A 13,423-nucleotide genomic window follows, 5' to 3' on the forward strand; every position below is an offset into this window, starting at 1 on the left:
GCATATTCGTATTCAGTAGTCCAAGTAAAGGTATAAATAAACGTATTTTTATTTTCTTATTTTAAAAAACTTTCTTATCAAACTGGGATATGTTATATTCCATTTTATTAATCTGGTATCTGCAAACAAAAAGTATGCTACTACGATCCGCCAGATGTCGCTAAAGGGCTGCATATATTACACTGTAGGCCAGCCAAACGACACTAAGACACTTTTTAACATTTCCATGGGAATGCCAGGGTTACATTATGCGCCCTCCAGCCTACCACACACACACACACACACACACACACACACACACACACACACACACACACCACTTCACCAATCCATACTGTACGAGATACTGTGAAAGGAAAATACACCATTCGGGCTGAAGAATTCACAATTGGCCGCGAAACTTTTTATAAGAAGTATTTGAGTTGTCTACATTTAGGGAAATTAGCGTCGTTTCACTTGAGGTCAAAGAGAGTTCAACTTGACGAGGTAATTTAGATTATGTTTATTATAAAAATCTAAGAAGAAGGGTTAGTCTTATTTTTTAATCACTACAAACACACAAAAGTAAGTATAGGTTTGTTTGTAGACTAGGCAACATGTAGATCACGCTCTACATTTTAGTAATGTGAGGTGCAAAAATAATATCTCAAAATGAGACAAGCAAAAACTGAGATCTCCAGAACATCCTCAATTAGTCGAATGCCTTTGTGTTTTCCTTGTTGGGGAAAACCTTTTACAAAACAGGCAAGTATTACTTTAGAGATCTGGGTCTTAAATTATTTTTGCATTTACAGTCTGACACTTTTAAAATTCTCTCTGCATGCGACGGCTTCGCCTAAATTTGACAGGCCTACCTATAATTGTGGGCAAATGCGGCGTCTAGATTTAAGTAAGGTTTGTGCTATATTCTTGAGAACAAGTCGTTTAGTTTGTAGATTTTTTAAATGTAAAAAATTTATATATATATATATATATATATATATATATATATATATATATATATATATATATATATATATATATATATATATATATATATATAGTTTATTTGTTAAATCGTTTGAAGCGTTAGGATTTGAGACTAAGCAGCATTCATAAGTACAGTTGCTGGTTACAATAGAGGGCACATGCAGAATATGAGAGGGTTCGTAGGTTTGTGATTGAAATGGATCCTGTGCATTCTAATGAATCCAAACGCAGCTGGGCATGTCCCACGCGGACACCGAGAGCTTTAACCCTAAACTGACCTCAGTTTGACACCCCGAGATGAAATTTTACCGCCCGTTAATGTCATCTTCTGCAAGGGCATAGGATCCGTATGTTGACTTGGTCAGGCTTCCCTGAAAAACGCAATGATTTCCCTTCATACTGCGCACATTTGTTTAGGTCACAACTGATTTATTGTAAAGTAGCCCAAAACCACCTAAATAACTTGAGGCCTATTTGTGATCTTCTCAAGAAAGTTAAAACGTGTTCTTAACTTTAAAGATGAGACTACGTGAGAATGACAACGTTCCCTATTACGAGATTATCACTAGCAATATTTTGTCTCAGACAAACATGTTTTAATTAATCCTTTTTCATCACAGTTTCGAGTTAAGTTGGTAGCCTGTTTTTTATGGCTGTAGAATTTTGTCAACTTTTTTGGATGTGTGAATAATTTGACCCATATGCGATTATCTAAATTAGGCTGTATAATAGTTTTCCACACAATAAAATCGTAAATATCAGTTTCACCCTAATTAGTAACAGAAGCAGTATTAGACAAGTAACCCCAGAGCGAGCTATTGTTTTGTTTTAAAGTACACCGTGCCTATTTCAGGCAAATATTATACAATATGCAAACTGCAAAGACTTGAAGAAACAAAATACAAGACATTCAAAATTTTGCGCAAATCCATGTTATTCCGACTCAAAATTAAAGCATCAAAATGTTTAGATAACAGCACCATGATTGTGGTGACCTCACCTGGCACAACGACGATAAAAGCATTCACTCATTTCGACCCTAATCTCACGCGTTGTCTGATATACTCCCATTCTTGGAGCTACTACTAAAGACAGATGATATTCACTTACCACATTTATCCTGGAAACGTCATTTATGTGTATGTTATTCTTTGATATTTTGAGTCGCCGGTTTTAACACAAACTGCCCGTTGCCAATGCTGCACGCGTTCTCAACGCAGGACGGTCAAATGTGGCGCGAGAGAACGCTCTGCGCTCGCCACTGTAGTCCCCCTCGCGCTCTACAGCGTGTCGTGGTATCCGCACAGCCGACTGTCAGCCCTTCAGTTACTTTTCTTGTGGTGCTTCCCTTGCCTTTATGTCACAAACATATTTGTTGAGAGCATTGTGAAATCTTATTTAATTGGTAATTCCATTTCAAGTGCAAATGACCAAACGACTTACGTGTCTTTAGTGTAGTTTATTGACCGTGTTACTGAGCTCATCTCACTCCTAGAAGAAAGTCTTCCCTAAGCGGTGAACTGTTAATTCAAAAACAAAACAGGTCACAGAGCTTTAAATGTAGCCACTTATGTGAAAACCTATCAATACGACGATGATGTCACATGCGCAGCGGTGTGTATTGTCATTGATGTGGCTAAATATTAAAAGGGATGGATGACCTCTTTCGGTTTTGAGCTCAGAAAGCGCTTGGTATTAGGGAAAAGGGCCAGCAGTATTGCGATCGATGGCCCGGGCATTGCTCCTCCTCTAAACTTCAAGCCTTCCTCGTGATTGATGATCCTGGGGCGCTTTGATAATTGACTACTCCGAGGTAAGGCACAGATTTCTATCTTGAGATGTGATTGGACGAAAGACACATTTAAACACTTTCCCTAAAAACAAATTTTTTTCTGCGTGGGAAAGTTCATTTTACTCTAAAAGGGGTGCTCAATAAGTACTAACAAGCAAAATAACTCATATTTAGAACAGTAACTAGAGATTAGGGATTACAACAAACACTCGTTTAGATTGGTTTGACCGAACCTGGAGACAGAAACTACACGCTCAGATATGCCCCCCCCCCCCCCCCCCCCCCAAAAAAAAGCCTGGCGAATAGGCTGTACTTCTGTCTGAAACCTCCGACAACGTGCACAGTGCTTGCGGTGGCCTTGTAAGATATATTTTACTATATTTTCTTTCATATAGATATATTGTATAGCCTCAATTGGAGATGAAATACGCAGCCAAAATTCGTAGTTCTTTATAGAAGGGTTAAAGTAGCGTAATGTATTTTCTTTAAAACATGCTGCCAGACTAGACAAGAAGCAAAAATGAATTTTAATCTTCTAATTGGATACATCTTTTTTTATATCTTAACTAAATGCAATAATAGTGTTACATCAGCTAAAATGCAGTGCAGATTAATGCACAAAAGCAGTTGAAGTATTTTCTCTTTCTTTCCATTGTAGATACTCCAGCGTCTCGCGGGCAGTTGGAAGTCGCCTGTATGCTGCGTTGTTGGGCTCCCCCCGTGCGGAGTTGAAGCCGTCCTCGTGCATACTCTGCATATCACAGGGTTTGGTCTCCTCTCTCTCGTGAGCTGCTGCGGGACTGGCTATGGCCAGCACCACTTCCGGGTTCCGTCATTTCATTCTCCCGCCGATCAGCGCAGCGAACTGACTCTGTTCTATAAGCAAGCTAGCAGCCAACCTGCCAACACTCGCTGACACTCACTCATCTCAGACTGCGAGATAGACGAATACCTGCCGGGGAAAGGGGACATCTGAACTGCAACCTTTTAATATCCATCGCTCCTTTTTCCCTTTTTTTTACAGTAATAATAAAACAAGAAAGCGAACCGGAGGCATTAAGGAGACGCGGAGTTGTTGGATGAAAACGGACTAAAAAGATTCATCCTCTCTTGAACATCATCACCAACCATCATTCATTCATTACCTTGACAACCTCTGGCTTTGATTGACAGCTGGAGTGGCAAAAAGCCATGAGACACGACAGTTTAGTTACATGCAGGTTGTTGATGGGCCGATTGTGACCTTCAGTTTGGTTCTTGGCATTTTTTTTTTTCTTTTTGGGTAAGGAGGAAAACAAGAAAAATTGCAAAACTCTTCCTGATGCCCGAGCTCGGTCTGAACTATATTGGAGAATAGGAGAATTCACGAAGTTGGTTGAAAAAGGAATCTTGCCACTAAATCACTTTCTTACCAGACTGGGATATTAAACATACGACACATCTAGGAGTTTATTGGAGCGCAGCCTGATGGCGCAAAGGGTAGGTTTTAAATCTCCAACACTTACCTATACAAATCCACTATAGGAGGGCCTCGTCTGTCGCTCTCCACATGACGGTGACGGTTAATTTACAATCTACCGCTATCTAAGGCATTTTATTTGACAATTTCGCCGAATCTCAACTTCTCAAGCGCCGTGACAGCCTGTGGTATACCGGCGGACTCAACAGCCTTCTGCAGCAGTTTTAACGGAAGACTTAACTAATAGCTACGAAAGTAATCGGCGGAAACCTGAACTTTTAACATGTTTTTGGTAATTACAAATGAACAATAGAACATTTCATTTGTAACGAGAACGTTCGTTCATTTCTAATTACGTTGTGCATATGATTTTGTCAGTTAAAGCCGTCTTCTCTTTGCTTTTATTTTACACAATAGCTACTTTCTCCGAAACGGTGCATTTCGTACTTTCGTGTGTGCACATTTATTTTACTTCACTTTCTTCTGCTTTATTCTAGTACGATGAATTGGCCCATTACGGCGGCATGGACGGGGTGGGAGTTCCGGCGTCTATGTACGGGGATCCGCATGCACCTCGACCGCTACCCCAAGTACACCATTTGAATCATGGACCGCCGCTTCACGCGAGCCAGCACTACGGTGCACATGCACCCCATCCCAACGTAATGCCCACCAGTATGGGCTCAGCTGTCAATGACGTTTTAAAGAGGGATAAAGATCAAATTTATGGGTGAGTGAAAAATTATTATCACATCGATGTATCTCTTTAGCTGTTGCTTTCTTTGCGTCCGCTTGAGTTTGATATAGAACGACTGTTAAAACACATTTAAGTAAAGGCTGTTGTGTTTTGTACAAAATTACTGCGCAACAAAACTCATAAATTCGGCTGAGTATATTTTGCTTTAATTTTAAGAAGGCTACACTCACCATTCATCTTAAGGAGTATTGTTTAAAATTAATTTTCAGTATTATGTGTACGTTTAAGATGTGTTTCACATGATAAAGCAAACTTATTCCTTACAAACCTAACGTTAAATAGTATGGCAACCAAAATTAAAAATAAAATTCATAGTTAAGATTTTAAAAATGTAACAATATTTAAGACGGCTAAATGAGACGTTGTCTCTTCATATAGTGAGGCTTTGTTTTTAGAAAATTATAGCTGGATAAAAACAAAGTTCTAAAGCTCGTAACGACAACCCTTATACCGACGTTATTAGTACTCGGCACTGCAAAGATAAAATGGAAACGGCCGCGTTTGTTAAGAACATCTAAAATATAATGCCTGTTTTGGAACTTCACAATCTCGACACAAGCTTATAGCTCACCCGTGTGCTACATGGCAAACGGTACTCTACAAAGGGCAAATTACAGCTATGTACGCTGTTTTAGCTCCAATGTAAACAACCAGTAAACCACGAAGTATCACATTGATTTCGCGTTTGTGTATGTTAGGCAAAAGGCAAAAAAAAAAACCCTTTATCACAGTCGGCAATTAGTTTATGGTATTTTGTTTTGAGTTTTACTTAAGATCCTTTCGCCTCTTGCAGTCACCCTCTATTCCCGCTGCTCGCGCTGGTTTTTGAGAAGTGCGAGCTGGCGACGTGCACTCCCAGGGAGCCCGGGGTAGCAGGCGGCGATGTCTGCTCCTCTGACTCCTTCAACGAGGACATCGCAGTCTTTGCCAAACAGGTCACTTTAGAGACATATTTCTGATCATTCTTTGCTGTTCAAGACCACGATATTTATTGCAGCGTTTAACACCTGTCACTGAGCGGTGTCAAACCATTAAATATATTTTAAAAAGGCAAAATGAAAGAAAGATTTTATTAGCCCGAAAGATGCATTCTGACAAAACTGTTAAAAGTTTGAAAATTATTTTACCTTATGTATGCATGTTATAGACTATACTTACATTTTTCCCCCTGAAATAGTTTCCAAATGTAAAATACAACCTTTATTCTGGCCTATTAACTTTATGCACATAGTATAATTAATGACCGACAGTTTACCTAAATTGCAGTGAGTGCTGCATGGCCCAGAACTGCATGGCAGTGTGAAATTAAACTGCGATTTTGTTTTACTTTTAGGTTCGCGCAGAAAAACCTTTATTTTCCTCAAATCCAGAGCTGGACAATTTGGTAAGCTCGATGCATGAACTGTTGGTGATTTCCAGGCAGCCGTGTAGTTGCTGGTGTGGTGAATTAGTTTTTGGTGACCTATATTATGCGTAGGTTATCGGGATGGCAAAGTAAATATGCGGGGATTTGATGCAAAAAGCGCAACACAGATGTTGGACAAGCTTCTTTGAAGTGAATAAGGAGGAAGCTCCGAGAGCGCTGGAGTGGCAGGGCATTAGGCTACCATAGGAGGCCGTGAAGGAAGTCACCGATTAGGGCAGGCTAAGCGCCGTGCCTCCACACTGGGTTGATTCTACCAGGAGCCTAATCACGATTATCTGAAGTGGATTGTAATTCGCTGTTACAATGAGCTTTTAGAGTGGTGCGCCCACATGAAGAAAGGCCCATGTACTCGTTTAACATTGCACACAGGCAGAAAACACGAAACATTTCAGATAGTTAATTTTACTTCTATTGTTTTTATCGTTTAGCCACATTGTAGCTATGTACTAACGTAATGTTTAGCATAAACAACTAACATATTTTACTCCTTGCAGATGATACAGGCCATACAAGTATTACGGTTTCACCTCTTGGAGTTAGAAAAGGTAATGTTGTTTTGGTCATTCCTTGCGCTTGTATCTCCTTGTATTTCATCCGCTTGATATTTTGATTTTACTCTCAAGCGTCAGGTTGAATCGTCTTTGATAGATAAAGTAATAATTTTAAAAAGATATTTCTATATCCAAACTGCCTAATTAACTCCTTATTAAAAACGTGTAATTGGTCTGTGAAATATATATATATATATATATATATATATATATATATATATATATATATATATATATATATATACACACACACACACACACACACACACACACCTTTATAAACTTATGATAATTTTTAGTTCATACTCATTTGAATGCAGAGGGGACGGGACTCTAGCGCCTCGCAAGCATATATGTACAATGTTTATTTTTTTTGCCGTTCAACTTGTTGCTCTGGTCTCTTGAGAATAATAAGCGCTGTAACAATTTCACTATTGTTTCCTTGCCTTGGCCGATCATGGCCCTTAGACGTTGTTATTCATAGACTGGCTGTTGGGTTTCCCACCCTAAAATGCATTCTTCTCCGCTTTAGGTGCACGAGCTCTGCGATAATTTTTGCCATCGGTACATCAGTTGTTTGAAAGGAAAAATGCCAATAGATTTAGTCATAGACGAACGGGATGGCAGTTCTAAATCCGACCACGAGGAACTCTCGGGATCATCAACGAACTTAGCCGATCATGTAAGTAACATGGTTTTAATTGCTCTTGTAACGGTATTGTTTTGAGATCGTGTGTGGTGTGCGTAAGCTGCTGCCAGGACTCTTCACTGGCCTGTAGGAACGCGCTATTGTTTGAGACCAACAGGCTATTTGAACATGCCTTGAACTAACATCAAGCTAAGTTGCTTTTGCCTTCGCGGAGGCTGAACTTTGTTTCACCTTTAACTATGAATAATAGTCTACTTATAACTTCGTTAGATTTTTAGAAGCCAGGATTGGCGCCTGACTGGAACTATATACGTTTGCAATACATTTACATTGGGTTGTATGGTTCTGCATGGAAATCTTTAATTTGCTTAGGCTTGCTAGCGACTGCACTGGTCAAAGGACTGTAAGGCTTGTAAAAGCTATGATGCCTAGTTGTGCACGTCTTTGCGCATGGTTGGCCTTAAACACAATTCAGAACAAGCGTGAACGTGAGTGAAATCACCATGAACCTCCTCGAATGTGCCGTGTAGTGGGATAGGTGCACAGACAAAATATGTGGTGTCTCAAACAGTGAACTATATAGCTGTTTTTTGCACGATTTGCTTGCGAAATCAGTTGCATTGTGGCAAAAAAAAAAAAGAAAAAAAAAAGAAAGTATTTTTCACAGGTTTTGTTGGCCACCGTGAACGGCAAGTTCATAATGCACTATAAGACCTATCCCATAGCTTGGCATCGTAGCAATGACGTTATACGCTGATGATGTTAATGTGTTTAATTGTTTTTTATTGATCGCGTTGTGGGTTTCTCCGCAATGACTCTCGCCCTTGCGCCTATTTTACGGCCTTTAGATATGGATATAGCGTGTTCATTTATATGTACCTGAAGTGTAATATCTTTAAATTTGGAAATCGATTTCGTGGTTTAACCGGGTTTATTTAGGCGTAATAAATGCACCATCGTAAGAAATGGCCGTAGCTCGTGGAGGCTCTTGCGTTTATATGTTTCATAAGCTGTATAGGGCATAACTACAATTAAACAAACTACAGTTATCGCTTCGGCTGGCGCATATTATTACAGGGTTAATATGAATCAGCAGCTTAAAGCCCATAAGGAATTACAGTAGATTTAAGTGTTCCGTAAAGCCACTCCACTGCATATGTTGGGATCTGCCTGTAATTGTGCCTCTGAATATCCGCTGCTTTCACGTGGCTGTCTGAAGAGTGGCACAACGTGAATAAAGATAGAATTAGCATTGATGTCGTCAGGTTGGGCAACGATTAAAAGACGAACATTACAACTCGCTTTGAGAATAAGTGCAGAAATGAGGCCTGCTGTTGTTTATGTTGAGGAGATTAGATAAACTAGCCTGTTTAGTTTCGTGGCAGATGGTAGATGCTCAAGCCAATTTTTCGGCGCGACCTCGCACTGATCCAGCCATTGTCACCGGTCTACATGTGAGAGATATACTTTTGATAATTAGGGACGTGAGTTTATAAGTCAGGCCAATTATCTTATGGTCATTTTCACGACCACCTCATTAGGTATTTTAGTTTGGAGCGATTTATTTCTTTCATATCGTTGCAATGACATTTTACAACTGCTAATTGAGCAGTTTGTTCAATCAAACCTGAAGTTTTTATTCCGTGTTTTAAAGTTTGTAGCCCTGTCTTTTAGGGCCGCCTAGATTCACTTTAGGTACTATGTGATAGTTTAGATGCAAAGAATGCGCCGTCATGATACTGACATGCACAACTGCAGCTCAGCGTGTAGATCAGCGAGTAACGACTCTGCTGCTTATGTACAACTCTTCTTACTTACATTTTACGTGGAATGTATATTAAGCATACTAAGTATCGATTTATAGATTAGCCAGCGGAATTTGAAATCAGGATATTATTTACAAGACTCATTTTAAGGGCTACATCTGTCTGTCTTTAGAAACGAATGCAAGGCGTAATTCCCACAGTACACATGGGCTAGCTTGGGTATTAAAGAATCTAGGGACTAATGGCGATACTGCTCTCACAACCCTGTGTCAAAAGACACACGCCTTTCCCCTTCATTACCCAGGTACTGAGCAAGCAGAAACTCGGGCCACTATTGGGCTCAGCTCTGCCAAGCAAACACACCGAACCCGTCTGAACCGGACAGCCAGCTGCTTTGTTTTGATTTATGATATGTTTGCGCGTTTTACATTCGCCTGTTTCATTATTCATTCTTATCCCCCTTGTGTTTTTTTTTTGGGTCGGAGAAGGGCAGACAATTTGATATAGTTAGATATGCTAATTTATTTAGTTAGAATCTCTCACGTCCATTTTTTTCTTTGCTTTGCTATGCATTTTTAATATATAGCCCAGGGCTACATCTCATTTGGTGAAAGTTGGTTTGCTGGGGATGATAAGGCTTTTCACCATGAAGGAGGCAGCACGTCGAATCAGTAGTGCTCTTTTCGCAGCTCTCTCGTTCCCTCGCCTAATAAATATACGTAGGGACTAATAAATACACCTTCATTTACACTCGAAAGCTGCGTTGACTCTCGGCTGAATGGTTTGTAATGTTGTCAGCATTAGCACGGTCCTTGGCACAGCGTTATTTGAAAAAATTGTTTATATATATATATATATATATATATATATATATATATATATATATATATATATAAATGAGAAAAGTGAATGTAAAAAGACAGCCCAATTTCCATTAATAATTACTACATACCTTTATGTTTTAATTAATGGAATGTAATTTCACTCTTCTGTGTGCTACATCCAATTAATGCAGGGGGAAGGACTGAATGCTGGTTGAGTATTATCTGTGCTAATGAACTGGTCTTTGTGTGTGCTGTTACAGTTGCATGGGGTTTTTAATCAAGCGCCCTGCTTTAGCTGCAGTGCTCCCTTGCTGTTGAAATGGCTTCATGGTGCAGTGCGTAGCAGTAGATGCTTATGAAGGAACGCAGAGGCCTGGGCCGTTCTGTACTTCCTCCCAGAGTTTATCACACATGCGTGTAGTTCCTCTGGTGCTGGAATGTACGGTAGCTAAGCTCTGCGTGGACACCCCGAAAAACAACTCAATTTACATGTCATTCCTTTACATGTCCTTTTCCCACATGACTACAGGAGTGAATTACATCCACAACAATATATCTGCTCATCCGATGCAGTGAATTACATTCAATTCATAAATCAATTAAAAGTACCGCGCCTCTCTTTCGTGCAGGATATTTACATGGTCCTTGCTCTGCGATCGACCACTGCAGGCCTCTGTGTTTGCATACATATAGCCTACAGGGCTTCTGAAGCCAGTGAACCGTGCATTTGCTTAGTTCTGGGGGTCTTCTAAATTAAGCAGCACGTGCAGCCCTGCTCTGGTAGGATTCCCCCTTTCAAGCAACACATGGTACAATAGCCTCCGCCATCCCTCACAGTTGTTTTGTGATGGGATGATGTCTGGCTCTACATATCCTATTTGATTAGTGCTTGAGAGCTCAAGCCTGCTGTCAAGCCTCCCCCCTGAGCCAGCCTGCCAGGGCCACGCCCACTTGTTGCTTCGCCCAACATAATGCAGTCTCGCACCTCTCCAAGAACTGCGCTTTGGCAGTGTGTACAGTGTAAACAACTTCTTAAATACATTTGTAGAGCATTCGCCTTGTGAGCACTGGGATTCACTCACTGAAAGGTTCAGATTTATACATTAATTAATTCACACTGAGTAATCGAAATATGCTAATGTTGTTGAACATGGCTTGGGGCGTGAGGTTTACACGCTTACTGTGACGTCACCCCTTCTGCAGGCGCAGATCTGACTTTCCTGTGAGAGTTAGTCTCTTTAGTGAAATGTGCAGTCTTATCTACAAAGATGAAAACCAAGCAAATAATAAACTATCAACTAATAAACATAGTAAACTGTTTATTATTTAATACTTAGTCAATACTTCATTTATATTCTCGGTGGATAATTGATGGTCTTGTAAATCACAGTGCTTGAGGTCAGTCCGTTCTCTAACATCTCTCAGAGAGCCTGTGTAATTATGTGTTAAATTCCGCAAAAAAGGTACGGGGAGATTTTACATGCAGGATGCATTTTGCAGTACCAGGTGTGGAAGGTTTATGGTGCGAAGCGTTTTGTGTGTGTCAGCATGCAGGGCTGCGTAGCTGCGAGTGTGTCCAGCGACACGTCCTGTCTGACAGCCCTCGTCCCTCTCAGCCTGCACTGAGACCTACACACGGTTGTCTGTAAATGCATCACAATTCCTGGGAATCGTAGCACGAAACAGTGACTGTGCTAAATCATTTTTATTTGAGATTTTGCGGGATGCCGAGAGGAGGGTGGTATGGGGGAGTTCTTCTGTGATGGGCAGGGCAGGTGTGTCTCTGAGAAATGGTGGATAGTGACGGATCAGGCGTTCTCCCGTGGTCTGCTGCTCTGTAAGCTTTGCCCCATATCGTCTCCTGCTTTTATATTAATTACAACTTGCAGCATCGGCAGCGAGTAGGTAACCCCAGCAAATAGAAAAGGCTGCCCCCAGAGACCTGGCTTCCTTCTATCTTATTTTCCATCTACCACTATTGTGCTCTAGCACTGTGTTTGCTGGCTGCTGCTTCTCTCCTCCTGGTAACAATGCAATGCTCTTTAACACAATTAGGAAAAAGCATGGAGTGAACCATGTTTGACTCCTAATTATCCCAAGCTATGGGGAATAGTCACATGAGCAGACTTATTTTCTTTTTCTTTTTTTTCAGTAGAGGGGGAGGCTTTCTCTCTCTCTCTCTCTCTCTCTCTCTGTCTCTCTCTCTCTCTCTGTCTCTCTCTCTTTCTGATTTTTTTTACAGCTTGTTTGAACTTTAATGGACTCTGGGGTCCTGACAACTGTTTTGTTGTGTGGCGAGGCTTGGGTCTGATGAGCGGTACTCGGACTGTGGCCCGGAGAGGAGAGAGAGAGGGAGAGAGACGGAGAGAGGGAGCGAGGCAGGAAGAGAGAGGAAGAGAGGCAGATAGAGAGGGAGTGAGAAAGAGGGAGAAAAAGACAGAGAGACTGCTGCATTATTCATACCCGAGGAAAAAAAAAAATGCTGTTGCGTTTGTTGTGAAGCTGAGCCAGGAAAGTTAACACTGCCTAAAATGTCTGTGGCGATTTCAGTCGTGTAGTTGGGATGGACATGGAGGAAACCTGTGTGGCTCGTTTGTTTGGCCTCGAGACGATGCACTGCGTGCTGTAGGTCGCAGGGTCCTCGAATGACAAATTCTGAGAAACCCTGCCCTTTTCTGTCTTGTTTTGTCACTTAGAGCCGGGTGCTCCAGTAGGCCCACATTCTCCAGGCTTTTTACCACATTGCGAATGTAGCACAACTTAAGAGTGCGCTGTTACTGAACTAGTTTTTGTAGGTAAACACAGAGCTAATTAAATGCGTGAACTTCGGAATTTGAGTTATTTCAATACAGCACAACAGCTTGATGTAGAGTTGGCTGGAGCATTTCGCATGCCTGTCTTGCTGGCAGTGGGTGTTTCACCTTCAGGAAGTAGAACCTAGTCATTTTCTTTCCTTAAAACAACAACGGCACATTCTAAGTACATGAGTCTGACTCGCCTGAATTACGTTATACACAGGGTTTTTCCCCCTTTCCCCTTCTCCCTCTTCTTCTTCCCTTTTATGACATTTGCTCTGGAGAGTTAATGGAAGTGTTATGACAGAACGAATGTCATTCCCGCTGCTGTGATGTTGCTGAGAATGACTCAAAGAGCAACTTAGGATAAATGCCATATTCAGAGAGGTTTTGAATCAGATTTCTGACCACTGAACTCCACAATGACCAGGCTTG

General features: G+C 40.9%; 1 protein-coding gene and 1 long non-coding RNA gene across 7 annotated transcripts in view; one reads left to right on the plus strand and one right to left on the minus strand.

Moving 5' to 3' along the window:
• Nucleotides 1-1,017: 1,017 nt before the first annotated feature.
• Nucleotides 1,018-2,777, minus strand: LOC145659477 (uncharacterized). The gene is made up of 3 exons (XR_014125704.1): nt 2,631-2,777; nt 2,413-2,489; nt 1,018-2,322 (listed from the first exon to the last, which is right to left on the minus strand). It is a non-coding gene; the product is annotated as an uncharacterized LOC145659477 (long non-coding RNA).
• Nucleotides 2,778-3,084: 307 nt separating this feature from the next.
• Nucleotides 3,085-13,423, plus strand: part of meis2a (Meis homeobox 2a) — a 75,891-nt gene continuing 65,552 nt past the window's right edge. For 2 of the 6 annotated variants that reach the window (XM_027011591.3, XM_035532623.2), the window contains exons 1-7: nt 3,087-3,121; nt 3,420-4,240; nt 4,718-4,950; nt 5,771-5,912; nt 6,311-6,361; nt 6,898-6,948; nt 7,487-7,636. In XM_027011591.3, the coding sequence (XP_026867392.2) occupies nt 4,229-4,240; nt 4,718-4,950; nt 5,771-5,912; nt 6,311-6,361; nt 6,898-6,948; nt 7,487-7,636 (639 nt within the window). In that variant the 5' untranslated portion in view covers nt 3,087-3,121; nt 3,420-4,228. Of the gene's footprint in view, nt 3,122-3,419; nt 4,241-4,275; nt 4,513-4,717; nt 4,951-5,770; nt 5,913-6,310; nt 6,362-6,897; nt 6,949-7,486; nt 7,637-13,423 lie in introns of those variants that run through there. The other 4 variants (XM_081722243.1, XM_027011592.3, XM_035532626.2 and 1 more) reach the window with 4 other exon arrangements.

This window comes from Electrophorus electricus, chromosome 10 (assembly GCF_041902795.1).
Source record: "Electrophorus electricus isolate QZ-2024a chromosome 10, ASM4190279v1, whole genome shotgun sequence".
In the NCBI taxonomy this organism is placed as follows: domain Eukaryota; kingdom Metazoa; phylum Chordata; class Actinopteri; order Gymnotiformes; family Gymnotidae; genus Electrophorus; species Electrophorus electricus.